Source organism: Pseudophryne corroboree, chromosome 4, assembly GCF_028390025.1.
Source record: "Pseudophryne corroboree isolate aPseCor3 chromosome 4, aPseCor3.hap2, whole genome shotgun sequence".
Taxonomy (NCBI): Eukaryota; Metazoa; Chordata; class Amphibia; order Anura; family Myobatrachidae; genus Pseudophryne; species Pseudophryne corroboree.
In genome coordinates, this window is record NC_086447.1 from 830,039,789 (window position 1) to 830,063,342 (window position 23,554).

Here is a 23,554-nt window from a genome sequence, read left to right on the forward strand (position 1 = left end):
TCTGGCATGCGCCGGCGCACTAGAGCGCCGGCGCATGCTCAGTAGGGACCCGTTCGCTCGGCTGCGATAAAAAGCAGCGAGCGAATGGGTCAGAATGACCCCCATAGAGAGATACTGTTTGGTTGCATTAAGAATATACTTTGCATGCACCAATCACATTTTTATCTGCTGCCATAGTGTCCAAGGAATGGATATTGACACAACAAATGCTATAAACCAGGTTTAGTCTTATAAGTAACTCTTTCATGTTTCCACACTCTAGATAAAAAAGACTAAATAATATTTCTAAAAAAGCATTAAAATGTATAAACTATACAAAACGTTACATTGTTCAAGTGCAGACAATAAAATTGGAATGTTCATGAGTTTAGAGCACCAAACCGCGATGAAGAGCTGCATAGTAATATTATCCAAAGTCCGGGAGCTTCACGACAATGGTGATCGCAAAGAAATCCAGCCAATGGGATTCCAGTTTCAAGCATCAAGTTCAACATTTGTTTTGTCATAAATCACTTTGCGGTTTTTCCTGGAGTGCCTTGAATGCTTCACATTTAGAATGTCTCCCATCTTGTCAAGTTCATCCAGGACCTGGAAAAGTCACATGCAATAAATGTTTTATTTTGTTAACAATACACACATCTAGGACGGGATGTAAAGGGGCAATTACTTACAGGCAAAACCAGGCCTTGTAAGTGATTGCCCATTTAAATAAAGTCTGAGTTCACCTGGTATCCCGCCCCTACACTTTAAAAGATAATGTGGGAATATGCATTATTTCTGTGGTGTGATTGCTAATAGCACTGTATTAAAGTGAATAGAATGAAACAGTAACATAGCAATAACATTAGCATAAATAGGAGGGTTTAAGACCTATTTAGCCAATCAGAAGTGACCACTGATCCAGTGGCATATCTAATGTGGGTGCCGGGGATGCTGTTGCTATGGGGCCCTTTCGGTCTCCAGGGCCAGCCTCCCCCTGACCTGTCTCCAAGCAGTCTGGCATAAATGTATTTTGCATGAACTTACAAAACCCCTAGAACCCTGTCCTGGCTTTATTAGAGCAGGGGGTATTTGTGCAAAATGTGTCTCAGCAGCATGGCTATGTATGTGTGAGAGGTTTTGTTCATTTGTGCAACTAAATAAATGGCACTTTCAGGAAATAAAGGTGTGAAATGCATTAGCTTCTAACTCTAGATAAAGCCCAAGAATATACAGGTTCTCCTTACTGAAGAGTTCAGCTGAGCATGATTATCTCTTTTGAACAGTGGCGTATCCATAATTGGTGCAGGGAGTGTAAGAGTGCCTTCAAAAACTGTGTGCAAGTGTACCTAGAAGAACTGATGCTGTTTTGAAGGTAAAGGGTGGTCATACCAGATATTGATTTGATTTAGATTTCTCTTCTGTTCATTCACTTTGCATTTTGTTAATTGATAAAAATAAACTATTAACACATTTTTGAAAGCATTCTTACTTTGTAGCATTTTTTCCACACCTGCCTAAAACATTTGCACAGTAGTGTGTGTGTGTGTGTGTGTATATATATATATATATATATATATACACATTTTGTTGTCAGCACATTCAACTATGTAAAGAACAAAGTATTTAATAAGAATATTTCATTCATTCAGATCTAGGATGTGTTATTTTAGTGTTCCCTTTATTTTTTTGAGCAGTGTATATATATATAAATCCATAAAAAATGCATTGGAGACTTTCATCAAACAAAGAGCTTGTATTCAGGGTAGACGTTTCAGAGCTCACGCCCCGTCCTCAGTACCAACGGGGCGTGAGCTCTGAAACGTCTACCTTGAATACAAGCTCTTTGTTTGATGAAAGTCTCCAGTGCCGTTTTTTATGGATTCCTATGCTTAATGTATCCAGGCACGGAGCGGAGCTGTTTACATCAATAGGAGTGCCGGCTGTAATGGACTGTATATATATATATATATATATATATATATACATACAGCATTCCAATGAAGGCGGCACTCGGATTCAAGACAATGACACAGGTTCATGTGTCATTGTCTTGAATCCGAGTGCAGCCTTCATTGGAATGCTGTTACATAGTAAACCACACCAGGTTACCTCCTAAGGAGGGCACCGGGACACTTACACGTCTATTGGGAGTGCTGCCACAACCAGTCTTCTATATATATATATATATATTTATATATATATCTATATATATATCTATATATATATATATATATATATATACAATATGATTGATTATCCATTCATCTTGCGAGCTGCACACACATGGTTTGGTTGCTCCGCTGAAACACTTAGTTATGTACAATTGTAACTGGGCCCGTGAAGCAGATGTTTTCACTTTTACCTAATCCCATTTGGGGTTACACAGAGCAGTTGTAGCTCAGGCAGAGGCGTATCTAGGGAGGCGAGTGGGGCACGTGCCCTGAGCGCCTTAGCAGGCCCAGGAGAGGGGGGCACCGCCGGCGGCCAGGGCATCATGCCCCACTCGCCCCCGTCACGCCGAAAGCCGAAATGTGAGGGGAGGAGAGCGCACCGCCGCTGAAAGCCATAGCAGCGCTGCCAGCGGCGCTGCTGTGTCCGGCCTCCGGCGGCGTTAGCCAATCAGAGCTTCTGGACCGGCTCCTGATTGGCTGCCGGTCCGCGAGCTCTGATTGGCTAGCGAACCGGCGCCACACAGCCGCCGGAGACCTGTCCTGGAGCGGTGAGGGGAAGGAGAGGCGCTCTCCTCCCCTCACATAGAACACGCCGGTGACTCGGTAAGTGACCGGGGGGGGGGGAAGAGCACAGAGGGGGATGTAACTGGCACAGTGGGGCATGTAACTGGCACAGTGGGGCATGTATCATGCACAGTGTGGGGCATGTATCTGGCACAGTGAGGTATGTAACTGGCACAGTGGGGCATTGTATCTGGCACTGTGGGACAATGTAACTGGCACTGTGGGGCATGTATCTGGCACTGTGGGGCATTGTATCTGGCACTGTGGGACAATGTAACTGGCACTGTGGGGCATGTATCTGGCACTGTGGGGCATTGTATCTGGCACTGTGGGACAATGTAACTGGCACTGTGGGGCATGTATCCAGCACTGTGGGGCATTGTATCCGGCACTGTGGGGCATTGTATCTGGCACTGTGGGGCAATGTAACTGGCACTGTGGGGCATGTATCCGGCACTGTGGGGCATTGTATCTGGCACTGTGGGACAATGTAACTGGCACTGTGGGGCATGTATCTGGCACTGTGGGGCAATGTAACTGGCACTGTGGGGCATTGTATCTGGCACTGTGGGGCATGTATCTGGCACTGTGGGGCATTGTATCTGGCACTGTGGGACAATGTAACTGGCACTGTGGGGCATGTATCTGGCACTGTGGGGCATTGTATCTGGCACTGTGGGGCAATGTAACTGGCACTGTGGGGCATGTATCCGGCACTGTGGGGCATTGTATCCGGCACTGTGGGGCATTGTATCTGGCACTGTGGGGCAATGTAACTGGCACTGTGGGGCATGTATCCGGCACTGTGGGGCATTGTATCTGGCACTGTGGGACAATGTAACTGGCACTGTGGGGCATGTATCTGGCACTGTGGGGCAATGTAACTGGCACTGTGGGGCATTGTATCTGGCACTGTGGGGCATGTATCTGGCACTGTGGGGCATTGTATCTGGCACTGGGGGGCAATGCAATTGGCACTGTGGGGCATGTATCCGGCACTGTGGGGCAATGTAACTGGCACTGTGGGGCATGTATCCGGCACTGTGGGGCATTGTATCTGGCACTGTGGGGCAATGTAACTGGCACTGTGGGCCATTTTCAGTGGCCACACCCCTTCTGGTGTGTGGCCACGCCCATTTTTTTTTCGCCGCATACTTATTCTTTTGCTATGTTTTTTTTTTCCTTGGGGGGGGGGGGCGCCATTTTACATTTTGCCCTGGGCTCCAAAAACCCTAGTTACGCCTCTGAGCTCAGGTATTGAGCTTAGAGTTTTTTTTATATATTTGAGGACTATCCACCGTCCTTTTTAAATTTGGTTCACACAGTCTTCTGACTCGTCTAATTCAAATATCCTACTATCAGCACCAAAAAGGAGTTAGGAGAATCTATTTAAATTTAGGCTTATAGAACTAATCGTATACTTTAAAATAGTTTAAACTGCTCCCGTTGTCTCATTTGAGCTATGTAAAGAGAGTAAATAGAAGCCAATTCTCTGGAAGATACCTACCCCTGAGGAAGTCCGTTTTGACAAAACGCGTAGACTTTATCATATTTTGTTCACCATCCAATTGTAAGAGTATACACCCTAGGGCTCACACCTCTTTAAGGTGAGGATGAAAAAATTGTCAACTATTCTCAAACATTGGAATGTATGTTTTATAATCATACTGTATCTTAGAATGGATACATATTCATCCTGCATTGTCAACTACTTCTGTATTTGTCAAATAAATTGTACTTTTTGGGTGACTTTCTTTGGTGAGAGGGTATGTCAACAGGCACCGAATCGTGTGATCTGAAAAGGTCAGAAAAATGAAAAAAGACCTATAAATAAAAGCTCTGTATTGGGCATACTCCATTCACTTCATTGGCATCCATATTCTAGTGCACTTTGGAATTTGTTGTCTGTATTCTCTATCTCTAGTTCCCACTAACAGGGGTTCCTCGTCTGGTGCTGCTGAATTTCAGCGCAAGACAAGGGTATATTTTGTTGTATGTATATATATATATATTATGTATATATATATATATATATATATACTGTGCATATATATATATATATATATATATACACACACACACACATATATATATATATATATATATATATACACATACATACACACATATATATATATATATATATATTTATTAGAGATGAGCGGGTTTGGGTCTCAGAACCGAACTGTACCGAACTTCACCATTCGAGTCCGGTTCCGAGCCAGGCTCGGGTTTTCCCGCCTGACTCGGAAACCAGAATGAGGCAAAACGTCATCATCCCGCAGTCGGATTCTCGCACGATTTGGATTCCATATAAGGAGCCAGGCGGCCCCACCATTTTCACTCCGGCATTGGAGAGTGTACAGAGAGGACGTGTCTCCGTTCTCTCAGTGTCCTCAGTGTCCGTGGCTTGTGCTGAATCTGTCCAGTCACAGTGCTTGTGTCCTCTGCTGCCATATGTCCAGTGCTGTCCAGTGTTGCTGTGCTGTGCTGCATCAGTTCAGTGGTGGTGTGTTGTGCTGCATCAGTCACAGTGGTGGTGTCCTCTGCTGCCATATATCCAGTGCTATCCAGTGGTGCTGTGTTGTGCTGCATCAGTTCAGTGGTGGTGTGTTGTGCTGCATCAGTCACAGTGGTGGTGTCCTCTGCTGCCATATATCCAGTGCTATCCAGTGGTGCTGTGTTGTGCTGCATCAGTTCAGTGGTGGTGTGTTGTGCTGCATCAGTCACAGTGGTGGTGTCCTTTGCTGCCATATGTCCAGTGCTGTATAATAAGTCCCTTACAGTGTTGCTGTGTTGTCCTGCATCAGACCGGTGGTAGTGTCCTGGGCATCAGTCAGTCCAGTGACCATTCACAGTGGTGGTGTCATCTGCTTCCATATGCCCAGTGCTGCTTTATAATTATCTGTGTTGTCCTGCATCAGACCAGTGCTAGTGTCCAGTGCATCAGTCAGTCCAGTGATCATTCACAGTGGTGGTGTACTCTGCTGCCATATGTCCACTGCTGCTGTATAATAACTCCCTTACAGTGTTGCTGTGTTGTCCTGCATCAGACCAGTGGTAGTGTCCTGGCCATCAGTCATTCCAGTGACCAGGCAGTCACAGTGGTATACGCTGCTGCTATATGCCCACTGCTGCCGTATAATAATAATAATAACAACAACAACAGCAACAACAAGTCCCTCACAGTGTTGCTGTGTTGTGCTGCATCAGACCAGTGGTAGTGTCCTGGGCATCAGTCATTCCAGTGACCAGGCAGTCACAGTGGTGTACGCTGCTGCTATATGTTCACTGCTACAGTATTATAATAATAATAATAATAATAATAATAATAATAACAACCACAAGTCCCTCACAGTGTTGCTGTGTTGTGCTGCATCAGACCAGTGGTAGTGTCCTGGGCATCAGTCATTCCAGTGACCAGGCAGTCACAGTGGTATACGCTGCTGCTATATGTCCAGTGCTGCCGTATTATAATAATAATAACAACAACAACAAGTCCCTTACAGTGTTGCTGTGTTGTCCTGCATCAGACCAGTGGTAGTGTCCTGGGCATCAGTCAGTCCAGTGACCATTCACAGTGGTGGTGTCCTCTGCTGCCATATGTCCAGTGCTGCTGTATAATAAGTCCCTTACAGTGTTGCTGTGTTGTCTTGCATCAGACCAGTGGTAGTGTCCTAGCCATCAGCCATCAGTCATTCCTGTGCCGCATGTTGTGTTATATAACTCCAGAAACATAATGAAGAACAAAAGTTTGGAGGGTAAAATAGGGAAAGATCAAGAACCACTTCTTCCTAGTGCTGAAGTTGCTGCCACTAGCCATGACATAGACGATGAAATGCCATCAACGTCGTCTGCCAAGGCCAATGCCCAATGTGATAGTAGAGGGCATGTAAAAACCAAAATGCCAAAGTTTAGTAAAAAGACCCCAAAAAAAGAAATTTAAATGGTCTGAGGAGAAACGTAAACTTGCCAATATGCCATTTATGACACGGAGTGGCAAGAAACGGCTGAGGCCCTGGCCTATGTTCATGAATAGTGGTTCAGCTTCACATGACGATGGAAGCCCTCATCCTCCCTCTAGAAAAATTAAAAGAGTTAAGCTGGAAAAAGCACAGAAAAGAACTGTGCGTTCTGAGATGGTATCACAAATCCCCAAGGAGAGTCCAAGTGTGTTGGCGGTTGCGATGCCTGACCTTCCCAACACTGGACGGGAAGAGGTGGCTCCTTCCACCATTTGCACGCCCCCTGCAAGTGCTGGAAGGAGCACCCACAGACCAGTTCCTGATATTGAAATTGAAGATGTCACTGTTGAAGTACACCGGGATGAGGATATGGGTGTTGCTGGCGCTGAGGAGAAAGTTGACAATGAGGATTCTGATGGTGATGTGGTTTGTTTAAGTCAGGCACCGGGGGAGACACCTGTTGTCCGTGGGATGAAGAAGCCCATTGTTATGCCTGGGCAAACTACCAAAAAAGCCACCTCTTCGGTGTGGAATTATTTCTCCACAAATCTGGACAACAGGTGTCAAGCCGTGTGTTGCTTCTGTCAATCTGTAATAAGTAGGGGTAAGGATGTTAACCATCTAGGAACATCCTCCCTTATACGTGACCTGCAGCGCATTCATCATAAGTCAGTGTCAAGTTGTGAAACTTTGGGTAAGAGCGTAAGCAGTCCACTGACACCTAAATCCCTTCTTCCTCTTGTACCCAAGCTCCTGCAAGCCACACCACCAACTCCCTCAACGTCAATTTCCTCCTCACTCAGGAACGTCCGTAGTACTGCAGGCCATGTCACTGTCAAGACTGAGGAGTCCTCTCCTAACCGGGATTCCTCCGGAGTATCCTTGAGTGGTATGCCTGCTGTTGCTGCCGCTGCTGTTGCTGCTGCTGGGAGTCGATCATCATCCCAGACGGGAAGTCGGAAGACCATTTGTGCTACTTCCAGTAAACAATTGACTGTCCAACAGTCCTTTGTGAGGAAGATGAAATATGACAGCAGTCATCCTGTTGCAAAGCGGATAACTGAGGCCTTAACACTTATGTTGGTGTTAGATGTGCATCCGGTATCCACCATTAGTTCAGTGGGACTTAGAGAATTGATGGAGATAGAGTGTCTCCGGTATCAAATCCCATCTAGGTTCCACTTCTCTAGGCAGGCGATACCGAGATTGTACAAAGACGTCAGAAAGAGTCATCAAGTGCTACGAAATGCGGTTGTATCCACTGTCCACTTAACCACGGACATGTAGAAGGTGGAACAGGGCAGACTAAGGACTATATGACTGTAACAGCCCACTGGGTAGATGTATGGCCTCCCGCAGCAACAACAGCAATGGCAACAGTAGCAGCATCTCGCAAACGCCAACTCGTTCCTAGGCAGGCTACGCTATGTATCACAGCATTCCGTAAGAGGCACACAGCTGACAACCTCTTACAGAAACTGAGGGACATCATCGCAGAATGGCTTACCCAAATTGGACTCTCTTGGGGATTTGTGATATCGGACAAAGCCACCAATATTGTGCGTGCATTACATCTGGGCAAATTCCAGCAAGTCCCATGTTTTACACATACAATTAATTTCGTGGTGCAGAATTTTTTGAAAAAAGACAGGGGCGTACAGGAGATGCTGTCGGTGGCCCAAAAAATTGCGGGCCACTTTCGACATTCTGCCACTGCGTGCCGAAGACTGGAGCGACAGCAAACACTCCTGAACCTGCCCTGCCATCAACTGAAGCAAGAGGTGGTAACGAGGTGGAGTTCAACACTCTATATGCTTCAGAAGATGGAGGAGCAGCAAAAAGCCATTAAAGCCTATACATCCACCTACGATATAGGCAAAGGAGGGGGAATGCATCTGACTCAAGTGCAGTGGAGAATGATTTCTGTCTTGTGCAAGGTTCTCCAACCCTTCGAACTTGCCACACGTGAAGTCAGTTCAGACACTGCCAGCTTGAGTCAGGTCATTCCCCTTATCAGGCTTTTGCAGAAGCAGCTGGAGAAATTGAAGGAGGAGCTAAGACGGAGCAATTCCGCAAAGTATGTGGGACTTGTATATGGAGCCCTTCATTCGCTTTGCCAGGAATCAAGGGTGGTCAGTCTGTTGAAATCAGAGCACTGCATTTTGGCCACCGTGCTCGATCCTAGGTTTAGAGCCTACATTGTAGCTCTCTTTCCAGCAGACACAAGTCTGTAAAGGTGCAAAGACTTGCTGGTGAGTAAATTGTCAACTCAATCGGAACGTGACCCGTCAACAGCTCCTCCTTCAATTTCTCCAGCCACTGGGGCTGCAAGGAAAAGGATAAGATTTCCTAGCCCACCCACTGGCGGTGATGCAGGGCCGTCAGGAGCGAAAGCTGATATCTGGTCCGGACTGAAGGACCTGCCAACAATCACTTACATGTCTACTGTCACTGCATATGATTCTGTCACCATTGAAAGAATGGTGGAGGATTATATGAGTGACAGCATCCAAGTAGGCATGTCAGACAGTCCGTATGTATACTGGCAGGAAAAAGAGGCAATTTGGATGCCCTTGCATAAACTGACTTTATTTTACCTAAGTTGCCCCCCCTCCAGTGTGTACTCCGAAAAAGTGTTTAGTGTAGCCGGTAACCATGTCAGCGATCGGCGTAGGAGGTTATTTCCACAAAATGTGGAGAAGATCATGTTCATCAAAATGAATGATAAATTCCTCCAGGAAGACCTTTACCAGCAATTGCCTCCAGACAGTACAGAGGGACCTGTGATGGTGGATTCCAGTGGGGATGAATTAATACTCTGTGGGGGCGAGGAGGAGGATGTACACAGTGAAAGGGGTGAGGAATCGGAGTATGAGGATGAGGTCGACATCTTGCCTCTGTAGAGCCAGTTTGTGCAAGGATAGATTGATTGCTTCTTTTTTTGGTGGGGGCCCAAACAAACCAGTCATTTCTGCCACAGTCGTGTGGCAGACCCCGTCGCTGAAATGATTGGTTTGTTAAAGTGTGCATGTCCTGTTTATACAACATAATGGTTGGTGGGAGGGCCCAAGGACAATTCCATCTTGCACCTCTTTTTCTTCTTATCATGTGCTGTTTGGGGACTATTTTTTTTAAAGTGCCATCCTGTCTGACACTTCCGTATATGTCCAGTGGTACTGCCATTTAATTCCAGTGATTTGGACGTATAATTCCAGTGATTTTGCCATTTGATTCCAGTGATTTGGACGTATAATTCCAGTGATTTTGTCATTTAATTCCAGTGAGTTTGATGTATAATTCCAGTGATTTTGCCATTTAATTCCAGTGATTTGGACGTATAATTCCAGTGATTTGGACGTATATTTCCAGTGATTTTGCCATTTAATTCCAGTGATTTGGATGTATAATCCCAGTGATTTGGACGTATAATTCCAGTGATTTTGCCATTTCATTCCAGTGATTTGGATGTATAATTCCAGTGATTTGGATGTATAATTCCAGTGGGAATTGTTTGTGTCGCTTGGCTTAGTCATACAGCTACCTCATTGCACCTTTTCAACATCTTTGCATGAGTTGCTGTTTGGGGCCTAGTTTTTGAAAAGTGCCATCCTGTCTGACACTGCCGTATGAGTCCAAGGGTACTGCTGTATTAGTCCTGGGGTACTGTCCTATATGTCCACCAATTGCAGATTTTTTTTAAAAATGACAGGGTCGTGCTGGAGATGCTGTCAGTGGACCAAACAATTGCGGCCCACTCTCGACATTCAGCCACTGCATGACACTACTAGATGGGCCAGGTGGTTGTGTCGCTTAGCTTAGTCATAAAGCAACCTTGGTGCACCTTTTTTTCTTCTTTGCATCATGTGCTGTTTGGGGACTAGTTTTTGAATAGTGCCATCTTGTCTGCAACTGCAGTGCCACTCCTAGATGGGCCAGGTGTTTGTGTCGCACACTTGTGTTGCTTAGCTTAGTCATACAGCCACCTCGGTGCAACTTTTAGGCCTAAAAACAATATTGTGAGGTGTGAGGTGTTCAGAATGGACTGGAAATTAGTGGAATTTAGTGGAAATGAATGTTATTGAGGTTAATAATACCGTAGGAGCAAAATTACCCCCAAATTCTGTGATTTTAGCCGTTTTTATGTTTACTTTTCAAAAGTCATCCAGATCCAAAACCAAAACACGAAAGGGTGGTTTTGGCAAAACCAAGCCAAAACCAAAACACGAAAGTGGAATTAGAACCAAAACCAAAACACGAAAAGTGCCAGACGCACATCTCTAGATTATACACTGTGTGTGTGTGTATATATATATATACATATATATATATATATATATATATATATATATATATATATACACTGCTCGAAAAAATAAAGGGAACACTAAAATAACACATCCTAAATCTGAATGAATGAAACATTCTTATTAAATACTTTGTTCTTTACATAGTTGAATGTGCTGACAACAAAATCACACAAAAATTATCAATGGAAAGCAAGTTTATTAACCCATGGAGGTCTGGATTTGGAATCACACTCAAACTTAAAGTGGAAAAACACACTACAGGCTGATCCAACTTTGATGTAATGTCCTTAAAACAAGTCAAAATGAGGCTCAGTAGTGTGTGTGGCCTCCACGTGCCTGTATGACTTCCCTACAACGCCTGGGCATGCTCCTGATGAGGTGGTGGATGGTCTCCTGAGGGATCTCCTCCCAGACCTGGACTAAAGCATCCGCCAACTCCTGGACAGTCTGTGGTGCAACGTGGCGTTGGTGGATGGAGCGAGATATGATGTCCCAGATGTGCTCAATTGGATTCAGGTCTGGGGAACGGGCGGGCCAGTCCATAGCATCAATGCCTTTGTCTTGCAGGAACTGCTGACACACTCCAGCCACATGAGGTCTAGCATTGTCTTGCATTAGGAGGAACCCAGGGCCAAACGCACCAGCATATGGTCTCACAAGGGGTCTGAGGATCTCATCTCGGTACCTAATGGCAGTCAGGCTACCTCTGGCGAGCACATGGGGGGCTGTGCGGCCCCCCAAAGAAATGCCACCCCACACCATTACTGACCCACTGCCAAACTGGTCATGCTGGAGGATGTTATAGGCAGCAGAATGTTCTCCTTGGCGTCTCCAGTCTCTATCACGTCTGTCATATGTGCTCAGAGAGAACCTGCTTTCATCTGTGAAGAGCACAGGGCGCCAGTGGCGAATTTGCTAATCTTGGTGTTCTCTGGCAAATGCCAAACGTCCTGCACGGTGTTGGCCTGAAAGCACAACCCCCACCTGTGGACGTTGGGCCCTCATACCACCCTCATGGAGTCTGTTTATGATCGTTTGAGTTAGAGATGAACGGGTTCGGTTCTCCGAGATCCGAACCCCCCCGAACTTCACCTATTTTACATGGTTCCGGGGCAGCCTCGGATTCTCGTGAGATTCGTATTCTATATAAAGAGCCGTGCGTCGTCGCCATTTTCACTCGTGCATTGGAGATTGAACGGACAGGACGTGGCTGCGTTCTCTCCCTGAAAAGCTCCGTAATCTGTGCTCAGTGTGCTGCAAATATCTGTGCTCAGTGTGCTGCAAATATCTACGTTCTCTGCCTGAAAACGCTCTATATTTCTGCTCAGTGTGCTTTATTGTGGGGACTGGGGACCACCAGTACATAATTATAGTAGTACAGTACAGTAGGCCATTGCTGTATCTTGCAGCTCCGTGTCACTGCAAGTATCCATTCCATATCTGTGCTGCATTTTTGTGAGCAGTATATATAGTATTACAGTGCAGCATTTTGGTGACCAACAGTATATAGTTATACAGTAGGCCATTGCTGTATCTTGCAGCTCTGTGTCACTGCAAGTATCCAGTCCATATCTGTGCTGCATTTTTGTGAGCAGTATATATAGTATTACAGTGCAGCATTTTGGTGACCAACAGTATATAGTTGTACAGTAGGACATTGCTGTATCTTGCAGCTCTGTGTCACTGCAAGTATCCATTCCATATCTGTGCTGCATTTTTGTGAGCAGTATATATAGTATTACAGTGCAGCATTTTGGTGACCAACAGTATATAGTTGTACAGTAGGCCATTGCTGTATCTTGCAGCTCTGTGCCACTGCAAGTATCCATTCCATATCTGTGCTGCATTATTGTGAACAGTTGTTATGAGCCACAGCTGTGGCTCATTCCTGTGTTTCATTTTGGTTATGTATTTTATGTTATACTTCTGTTTATGTTCCCTGTGGGTGTCATGGGGTGCTCGGAGCTCACCCTTAAGGAGAGGATACTGTTATGAACCACAGGTAGTGGTTCATTCCTATTTTATGTTTATAGTTCTCTTGCAGGCCAGGATTTCCTTTTGCTCTGGTTTAGAAGATATTTGTTTGCTGTCAGTGGTGAGTCTGTGTAATTGCAGCCTGTTTCCATGTGGTTGGTCTCACCTGTCTGCTAATTGCATCTTGTCAGTTTGGAGTCATGCAACGGGGCAGCTGCACGACATAATTAATTAGGCCTCTCTGTTATATGCTGGCTGAGTGCAATTCACAGACACTGGTGATATTTCTAGGTTTCCAGTCTTCCAGAGTGCTTGAGTTCTGAGCTTGTTCCTGCCAGTTCCTGAGCTCCTGTCTAGCAGTGTCAGTCTAGCTGCTTCCTGTGTCGATTCCTGTGTCAGTCCCTGTGTCGATTCCTGTGTCTGATCCCGTGTCCTGCCGTGAAGCGTTCCTGTCCAGAAGTCCTGTGGCTTTGCCTGTGCCTGGTCGAATTTCTGGCTTCTTGGTGTCCACCGGTCTGTCGTTTGGGATTCTGCCTGTCCTCCAGTTCTGAGAGTCTGTGTCGGCAGCATTGGGGGTTCCTGTCCGTTTGCCAGTATTTGTACCGGTTCCGTGAGTAGCGGCTTTGCCGCGTCCGTCGGCCTAGGCCGCTGTATTCCTTGGTTGTATCTGTCACTGGTGTTTTGCAGAGGGTTCTGCTTATGCTGTCACCGCCGGTACACAAAAGTATTGTGTCGGCGTGTGGTCAGCATTTCCTTTGTTGTTCTTTTCCTTTGGCGGCAAACCGCACATACATTTAGTTTTAGCCTAGTTAGTAGCCCCTGGCTTTGGTTGTTTCAGTTAGAGGGCCCCTTGTTATTACGCTGTCTCAGTCCACGCTTTGTCTCTCTTTAAGACCTGAGGGGGCATCGGAGTTGGGCAGACCTAATCCGCCCTTCAAACGCGGCTGCCATGGGCCCAAGAAACCATAGTCCTGCAAGCGTGAATTGAGAACACGGGTAAAACAACGGAGGTAGGGTGCCAGGGGCTATTCCTGTTCCATTTCACCAAATCCAGTATTACGTCCTGGTACTCTGGACTCACTTCATAACATCTCCCTTGTTCTGAGCACCAGGAACCTAACATTATCACCAGCCAACCCACAAAAAAGAAATAAAACTTTTTTCTTTTTTGGCCCAGTCCAGTGTCTAGTCTAGAATCCAGTCCGGTGTTTAGAATCCAGTCCTGTCTAGAATTCAGTGTGCAGAATCCAGTCCGGTGTTTAGAAATCCAGTCCTGTCTAGAACTCAGAGTGCAGAATCCAATCCGGTATTTAAAAAAAAAAAGAAAAAAAAAAGAAATCCAGTCTTGTTTTGTCTAGTTTAAAAAAATTCAGTCTTGCCTTGTCTAGTCTTGCCTTGTCTAGTCTTGCCTTGTCTTATCTAGTTTTAAATCCTCCTATGTCTACAATGCAAGCCCTGCAGACATCTCTCTCAGCCCTGAACTCTGCTTTCAGTGCTTTGAGACCTGAGCGACTAGAAGTTTTGCAGCAATCCTTAAAGCAACTGCAAAACCTTCTGACTAAAATCTTGCTCATCTTGCCAGAAGTCGCTGAGAGTACATCTATCTCTAAAGAGACTCTTGTTCACAGTATGGTGACAAGAGAATCCTCTGGTTAATTGAAGAGAAAAGGTTTAAAAGTTTTCTGCGGCCCAGGCTCTCAGAAGAGGAGCGTCTGCGTCGCAGAAACTTAAACTTATGCCTATATTGTGGGGGTTTAGGCCACTATCTGCAGACCTGTGAGTTGCGCAAGCCAAAGTGTGGTGACAAGTCTTGCCCTCTGGCCAAGCTGAGTCAGGATACAAGACCTACTCCTGTCTCTACTGTGGCAGAGGTACTTGTCACACAACCCACACTAAAAAGCTCTCTGTCCTATAATTGGGGTCCTTGGGCAAGGGAGCCCCATTATAGATTCAGGAATCAAAAGAGAATGTTTCTCTCCTCTCTTGATTTTCCTGTTCAAGCAGAGTTGCACACCCCTGGAGTGGTGCCCGATGCCCAGGGTCCTGGAGTGGTGCCCGATGCCCAGGGTCCTGGAGTGGTGCCCGATGCCCAGGGTCCTGGAGTGGTGCCCGTTGCCCAGAGTCCTGGAGTGGTGCCCGTTGCCCAGGGTCCTGGAGTGGTGCCCGATGCTCAGGATCTTGGAGCGATACCCGATGCCCAGAGTGCTGGAGCGGTACCCGATGCCCAGAGTGCTGGAGCGGTACCCGATGCCCAGAGTGCTGGAGCGGTACCCGATGCCCAGAGTGCTGGAGCGGTACCCGATACCCAGAGCGCTGGAGCGGTACCCGATGCTCTAGGTCAGGCCTGGCCAACCTGTGGCTCTCCAGATGTTGTGAAACTACAAGTCCCAGCATGCCCTTCTACACTTTTGCTATTAGGAAATGGTAAAACTGTGGCAGTGCATGCTGGGATGTGTAGTTTCTCAACAGCTGGAGAGCCACAGGTTGGCCAGGCCTGCTCTAGGTTATAGAGGGACGTCAAATTTTATAGCTCAGGTGTCCATACCAGAAGGGGTCTCAGAAGCTGTTACCCCAGGTAGGGACTTGAAAAGCGCAACCCCAGAAAGAGTATCTGAAACCATAGTTCTAGAAGGGAACTCGAGAAGTATAACCCCAGAAGGGATCTTTGAAGTAATATCCCCAAGTGGGGTCTCGAGAGACGCAGCCTCAAAGAAGGGTCTAGAGGTCGCTTCCCCAGGAAAGAACTTAAGAGGCATAGCATTTGTGGAGGTTCTGAAGGTTATAGCTTCAGCAAAAGTCCCGGAAGTCATAGTCCCGGGAGAAGTTTCGATAATTATCGACTCAGAAAGGGAGGCCAATGGCTCAGTCCCAGTGGGGGAGGCCGACGGCTCGGTCCCAGTAAAAGAATCTGAGGTGCTGACCCCAGCGGGGTTCCCGAAGATCACTGCCCCGGGTGGGGTTCAGAAAGTCACTGCCCCGGGTGGGGTTCAGAAAGTCACTGCCCCGGGTGGGGTTCGGAAAGTCACTGCCCCGGGTGGGGTTCAGAAAGTCACTGCCCCGGGTGGGGTTCAGAAAGTCCCCGGGTGGGGTTCAGAAAGTCACTGCCCCGGGTGGGGTTCAGAAAGTCACTGCCCCGGGTGGGGTTCAGAAAGTCACTGCCCCGGGTGGGGTTCAGAAAGTCACTGCCCCAGGTGGGGTTCAGAGAGTCTCAGCCTCGAGTAAGGTCAATAGTGACCAGGTCCTAGCAAAGCACTCCAGTCAGTCAGATGGGAAGGGAACAGATCCTGACTCTGTTGATATCTTAACATCCATAATCTTTGATGGGGACTTAGTCCAATTTCTGGCGCTTTACAAACACTATTACATCATTATGTTGTCTAGACCTATTTCTGGGCATCACTTCAGAGAACCTTGTGCTCTATCTGATTTATTCCTTTAGAGGAGAGCCTTTTGAGTGGGCGACTAGCCTAATGAAAGCTGAAGATCCCATTCTTCAGGATCCCCCAGCATTCAGTGATGCAGTTATTAAAAGATATGGTTCCAAGAAATTGGTTCAGGTTCCTCTAAGTCACCCGTCTTGTCTGCTGAGAGTCCACCAAATACTGTAAACTCGGCACAAGAGTCTCAGCCCGTTGTTTTGACTGCAGGATGTGCTTTTCTGTCTTCTTCTTCTAATAGGAGTACTTTGCCTGAAAGTTCAGCCTTGCTGGGTGGTACCATCAGTTCAGACAATGTTTGGGGAATTACCTTGGTCAGACCTAAAGAGCTTTGTAAAAAGAAGAAGAAGAAGAAGAAAAAGAAATAATTTTTGACTCTTGCCTTGATATATAAAAAAAAAAAAAATATTTTCCCCCCCCTTGTCTTGTGTCCAGTGGCCACCGTCAAGGGGAGGGCACTGTTACAAGCTGTTGTTACAGCTTGTTTCTGTTTTCTTGTCTGTTAGACCAGTGTGTCAGTTTTTTTTTTTATCCCTTGTTTTGGATAGTCTGAATTTTGGGGTCCTTTGACCCCTCCTCATGTTAGGCGCCGGGGTCCGCTCGTCTGCGCGGCCCGGCGCCTAGCAACTAGGGACGTCGTGCGCGTACAGCCGCCGGCTCCCTAGCAACGCTAGACGCCGGGCGCGCTGAGCCGCACGGACCCTAGCAATGGGGACGCCACTGGCGGACCGCGTTCCCCGTTGCTGGGTCCTGTTTAATTAATAGGTGCACCTGATCTCTGGCCGTGCAGCAAGGCAGCTGCATGGCAGTCAACCTAATCAGCTCTGTCAGCAGCTGATTGGAGGACTCCTGTTTAAATACACTCTCAGGGCTTCTCACAGACGCCGGTAATAGCTTCCTGCATGCTGTCTTTGGTTGCTGAGAGTCTGTTTCCAGTCTTGCTGTATCCGGTCGTTCCAGTCCTCTGAAGTCCTGTACTCGGGAGTTATCATCTCGTACCTGGAGTCCTGACCGATCACCGTTTAACATCCAGTGGTGTTCGTGAGTCGCGGCTCTGCCTTGTGTAGCGGCTCGGCCGCTTTACCCTTTATTATTTGTGTTTGGAGCATTTTGCGGAGGGTTCCGCTTCCACAGGTCCACTCTGGTATCCGGCGGTGCCGGGTAGGAGTATTGGACAAGTGGATTTTGGTTGTCCTTTTCCCTGCCGGTTTTTCCGCACATACTTTAGGTTTTTTAGTTAGCTCGTAGCCCCTGGCCTGTTGTTAGCTAGAGGTCCTCTTGTTATCATCCTGCCTCGGATTTCCCTTTGTCTCTCATTAAGACCGGGGGGCATCGGAGTTGGGCAGACATAATCCGCCCTTCAAACGCGGCTGCCAAGGGCTCAAGAAACCATAGTCTCGCAAGGGATTTCCGATAGCACGGGTGAGACAACAGAGTTAGGGCGCCAGGGGCTATTATTCTTTCCTGCTCCCGTTCCCAGCATTCCATTCCAGTGCTCCAGTCATTGTCATAAGATCTCCTCTGGCCAGGAGTGCTGGAATCATAACATTATTACCGGCCAAACCAAAACTTAAAATTAAACAGGGTTTAATTTTTTCTTATTCAGTTTTGTGAGAGTTTATCGGCCTCATGAATCCTACAGGTTTAGGGCCAAATCCTGGTCAGCTCTTAGTCAGCCAGATTCAAGAACTTACTCAGATGGTTCAGGATCTTTCTCTTCGGGTGAAGTCGCAGGAAGATCTTTTGTGAGCTTCCCCGAAGGTAGTTCCTGAACCAAAGATGCATTTGCCTGACCGTTTTTCTGGTGATAGGAAAGAGTTTTTTAATTTTAAAGAATCCTGTAAACTTTATTTTCGTTTAAGACCGATTTCCTCGGGTACTGAATCTCAGCGGGTCGGGATTATTATTTCTTTGCTCCAGGGGGATCCTCAGACCTGGGCATTTGGTTTAAAAGCAGAGTATCCGGCATTGTTGTCAGTGGACGCTTTTTTTGGGTCTTTAGGGCTCTTGTATGATGACCCTGATAGAGAGGCGTCCGCTGAAAGTCAGTTGCGCGCTCTCAGACAGGGTAGAAATCCTGCAGAGGTTTATTGTACGGAGTTTCACCGTTGGTCGAACGACTGTGGCTGGAATGACCCAGCCCTGCGCAGTCAGTTTCGCCTCGGCTTATCAGAGTCTATAAAAGACAGTCTCCTTCAGTACCCCGCTCCTGAGACTCTCGATAAGCTCATGGAGCTTTCTATTAAGATAGATCGTCGTCTCAGAGAGCGGAGGGCTGAAAAAGGAGCACCTGTAAGGTCAAGTCCGTGTGTATATTCCATTCCTGAGGACGTAGAGGAGCCCATGCAGATGGGTCTCTCCCGGCTGTCTCCTGAAGAAAGAGCCAGAAGGCAAAATTCTGGTCTTTGCCTGTACTGTGGGGGTAAGGGACATTTTTCTCGTAATTGTCCGAACAAGTCGGGAAACGCTTTGACCAGGTGAATTGTGAGGGGGTTCACCTAGGTCTGCAGCTTATCTCCTCGAATAACTCCCTTTTAGTCCCAGTTAAAGTTTCCTTTGGCAGCCTCAGTTCTTCGGTGTCGGCTTTTGTTGACAGTGGAGCTGCAGGAAACTTTATGGATTTAACTTGGGCTAAGGCCTTAGGCATTCCTCAGTTACCTTTGGGTAGGTGTGTCACCATGCATGGCTTAGATGGGAGTCCACTGTCCAATGGGGTTATTTCTCTACGTACACCCCCTGTATTGCTTACAGTAGGAGCTCTACATTCTGAAAAAACCGAGTTCTTCCTTACTCATTGCCCAGCAGTTCCAGTAGTTCTGGGTCACCCTTGGCTGGCCTTTCATAATCCCACCATTGATTGGCGGTCGGGGGAGATTTCACAATTGGGTACCTTTTGTGATAGGGAATGTATTACGTTTCCAGTCAGAGTAGCAGCTGCCATTCCTGAACTCATTCCTGTGGAATACCAGGCGTTTGCTGATGTGTTCTCCAAAGGCAATGCGGACATTCTGCATCCTCATCGGCCGTATGATTGTGCTATTGAGCTTATTCCTGGTGCCGCATTACCAAAGGGAAGATTATATGCTTTATCCGGGCCAGAAACTGCGGCCATGAATGATTATGTTAAGGAGAGCCTAGGGAAAGGATTTATTAGACCATCAAAATCTCCTTTAAGTGCAGGTTTCTTCTTTGTGGAGAAAAAGGATGGCTCGCTTAGACCTTGCATTGACTTTAGAGCCCTGAATAAGATCTCAGTTAAAAATACTTATCCTTTGCCGCTGATATCTGTACTCTTTGATCAGCTACGTTCGGCTGTGATTTTTTCTAAAATTGACCTTAGAGGAGCGTACAACCTCATCCGAATCAAATCTGGAGATGAGTGGAAGACGGCCTTCAGTACTCAGTCAGGTCACTACGAGTACCTGGTGATGCCGTTCGGCTTGTCCAATGCTCCAGCAGTTTTTCAAGACCTCATTAATGATGTGCTCCGTGACTTCCTAGGGAAATTCGTGGTCGTTTACTTAGACGACATCCTGATTTATTCTGAATCAATGGAACAACATGTTACCCAGGTGCGTCTGGTTCTTCAGAAGTTACGTGAGAATCATTTATATGCCAAGCTGGAGAAGTGTGAGTTTCATGTCACGGAGGTATCTTTTTTAGGGTACATTATTTCCCCTCAGGGATTTTCCATGGAACCAAAGAAGCTCCAGGCCATCCTTAGTTGGGCGCAACCCACCAATTTAAAAGCAATTCAGCGCTTTTTAGGGTTTGCGAATTATTATAGGAGGTTCATTCATTCTTTTTCTGACCTGGTTGCTCCCATTGTAGCTCTGACAAAGAAAGGAGCAGATCCTACCAACTGGTCGCGTGAAGCTGAGTTGTCCTTTCGGGCCTTGAAACAAGCCTTTGTCTCGGCTCCAGTCCTCAGACATCCCAATTGTTGTGGAGGTTGATGCCTCGGAGGTTGGAGTGGGGGCTATCCTTTCTCAAAAGGATCCGGAGTCTCTGGAGTTACATCCTTGTGCCTTTATGTCCAGGAAATTCTCCTCCGCTGAATCCAACTATGACGTTGGTAATCGGGAGTTACTGGCGATAAAGTGGGCTTTCGAGGAGTGGAGACATTGGCTGGAGGGAGCAAAACATACCATTTCAGTATTGACTGACCATAAAAACCTGCAATACATCGAATCAGCTAAGCGGCTTAATGCCCGGCAGGCATGTTGGGCTTTATTTTTTACTCGTTTCAAATTCATAATCACTTTCAGGCCTGGTTCCAGGAATACCAAGGCTGATGCCCTGTCATGCAGTTTTCTTCCGGTTCACAATAACAGTCCTGTTACTCCCATACTTCCATCTTCGGTCATTTGGGCAGGCCTCACACAAGATTTATTTACCCAGTTAAAACAGCTTCAACACCAAGCTCCTGGAAATACTCCTGCTGGTCGTCTTTACGTCCCTGAGTTTTTGAGAGCTACTGTTTTGACTGAATTCCATGATAACAAAGTTTCCGGGCATCCGGGAATCTCTAAGACTTTGGAGTTAGTCTCCCGCTCAGTATGGTGGCCTGGTCTTTCTAAAGACGTTAAGGAGTTTGTTTTTTCATGTCAGGTTTGTGCACAGCATAAGGTTCCCCGTTCCTTGCCTATCGGGCAACTTATGCCCTTAAATGTCCCTCTCAGGCCATGGTCTCCTATTTCCATGGATTTTGTGGTAGACCTTCCCCTTTCAGCCGGATTCCGAGTCATATGGGTGGTAGTGGACCGTTTTAGCAAGATGGCTCATTTCATTGCTCTTCCCCGACTGCCATCTGCCCAAGGGTTGGCAGTTTTGTTTCTCCGCCATGTTTTCAGACTTCATGGGTTGCCTACTGATATTGTTTCTGATCGGGGTCCACAATTCATCGCACAATTCTGGAAGTGTTTTTGTGCTTCATTAAAGATGAAATTGTCGTTATCATCCGGTTACCACCCACAATCCAACGGGCAAACCGAGCGAGTTAACCAATCATTGAAACAGTATTTGCGTTTGTATTCAGCCAAACTCCAGAATGATTGGTCCGAGTTTCTTCCGTTGGCGGAGTTTGCTTACAATAATTCCTGTCATTCCTCCACTAAAGTGTCTCCATTCTTTTCAGTTTTTGGTTTTCACCCCAGAGCTAATTCTTTTTTTCATCATTCCTCAGTCTCCCCGCTAACCTTAACCTCCCATCTCAGAGCCATTTGGAAAAAAGTGCACCTTGCTCTCAGAAAAGCGGCCTTTCGAGAGAAGAAATTTTCTGACAGGCTCCGACGTCCTTGCACTTTTAAGGTGGGAGATAGGGTATGGTTGTCGACTCGTAACATCAGGCTTCGACAATCCTCGGCTAGATTGGGACCCAAATTTATTGGGCCATTTCTTATTATTAAAAGAGTCAACCCAGTTGCCTTCCGGTTACGTTTACCAAGATCTCTTAGGATTGGAAATACGTTTCATTGCTCCCTGTTGAAACTATACGTTTCTTCCAGTAGATTTCCAAGGAGGATCTCTCAGGGTAGATCTCCGGTGGATGTACAGGGACAACAGGAGTTCTTGGTGGAGAAGGTTCTCGATTCCAAATTGTCCCGGGGCCGGCTTTATTTTCTGGTGTACTGGAGAGGCTATGGTCCGGAGGAAAGGTCTTGGGTCTTGGATAAGGATCTTCATGCCCCGAGGCTCAAGAGGGCATTTTTTCGGGAATTTCCTCGGAAACCTGGCTTTAGGGGTTCCTTGACCCCTCCTCAAGGGGGGGGTACTTTTAGGCGCCGGGGTCCGCTCGTCTGCGCGGCCCGGTGCCTAGCAACTAGGGACGCCGTGCGCGTACAGCCGCCGGCTCCCTAGCAACGCTAGACGCCGGGCGCGCTGAGCCGCACGGACCCTAGCAACAGGGGCGCCACTGGCGGACCGCGTTCCCCGTTGCTGGGTCCTGTTTAATTAATAGGTGCACCTGATCTCTGGCCGTGCAGCAAGGCAGCTGCATGGCATTCATTCTAATCAGCTCTGTCAGCAGCTGATTGGAGGACTCCTGTTTAAATACACTCTCAGGGCTTCTCACAGACGCCGGTAATAGCTTCCTGCATGCTGTCTTTGGTTGCTGAGAGTCTGTTTCCAGTCTTGCTGTATCCGGTCGTTCCAGTCCTCTGAAGTCCTGTACTCGGGAGTTATCATCTCGTCCCTGGAGTCCTGACCGATCACCGTTTAACATCCAGTGGTGTTCGTGAATCGCGGCTCTGCCGTGTGTAGCGGCTCGGCCGATTTACCCTTTATTATTTGTGTTTGGAGCATTTTGCGGAGGGTTCCGCTTCCACAGGTCCACTCTGGTATCCGGCGGTGCCGGGTAGGAGTATTGGACAAGTGGATTTTGGTTGTCCTTTTCCCTGGCGGTTTTTCCGCACATACTTTAGGTTTTTTAGTTAGCTCGTAGCCCCTGGCCTGTTGTTAGCTAGAGGTCCTCTTGTTATCATCCTGCCTCGGATTTCCCTTTGTCTCTCATTAAGACCGGGGGGCATCGGAGTTGGGCAGACATAATCCGCCCTTCAAACGCGGCTGCCAAGGGCTCAAGAAACCATAGTCTCGCAAGGGATTTCCGATAGCACGGGTGAGACAACAGAGTTAGGGCGCCAGGGGCTATTATTCTTTCCTGCTCCCGTTCCCAGCATTCCATTCCAGTGCTCCAGTCATTGTCATAAGATCTCCTCTGACCAGGAGTGCTGGAATCATAACACCTCAAGGGGGGGGGGGGGTAATGTTATGAGCCACGGCTGTGGCTCATTCCTATGTTTCACTTTGGTTATGTATTTTATGTTATACTTCTGTTTATGTTCCCCGTGGGTGTCATGGGGTGCTCGGAGCTCACCCTTAAGGAGAGGATACTGTTATGAACCACAGGTAGTGGTTCATTCCTATTTTATGTTTATAGTTCTCTTGCAGGCCAGGATTTCCTTTTGCTCTGGTTTAGAAGATATTTGTTTGCTGTCAGTGGTGAGTCTGTGTAATTGCAGCCTGTTTCCATGTGGTTGGTCTCACCTGTCTGCTAATTGCATCTTGTCAGTTTGGAGTCATGCAACGGGGCAGCTGCACGACATAATTAATTAGGCCTCTCTGTTATATGCTGACTGAGTGCAATTCACAGACGC

At 47.0% G+C, this 23,554-nt stretch overlaps 1 protein-coding gene across 1 annotated transcript in view; it reads right to left on the minus strand.

Moving 5' to 3' along the window:
* Positions 1 to 225: 225 nt before the first annotated feature.
* Positions 226 to 23,554, minus strand: part of LOC134910470 (serine palmitoyltransferase 3-like) — a 312,941-nt gene continuing 289,612 nt past the window's right edge. The window contains exon 13 of the mRNA XM_063918543.1: positions 226 to 588. Within this exon, the coding sequence (XP_063774613.1) occupies positions 475 to 588 (114 nt within the window). The 3' untranslated portion in view covers positions 226 to 474. The remainder of the gene's footprint in view (positions 589 to 23,554) is intronic.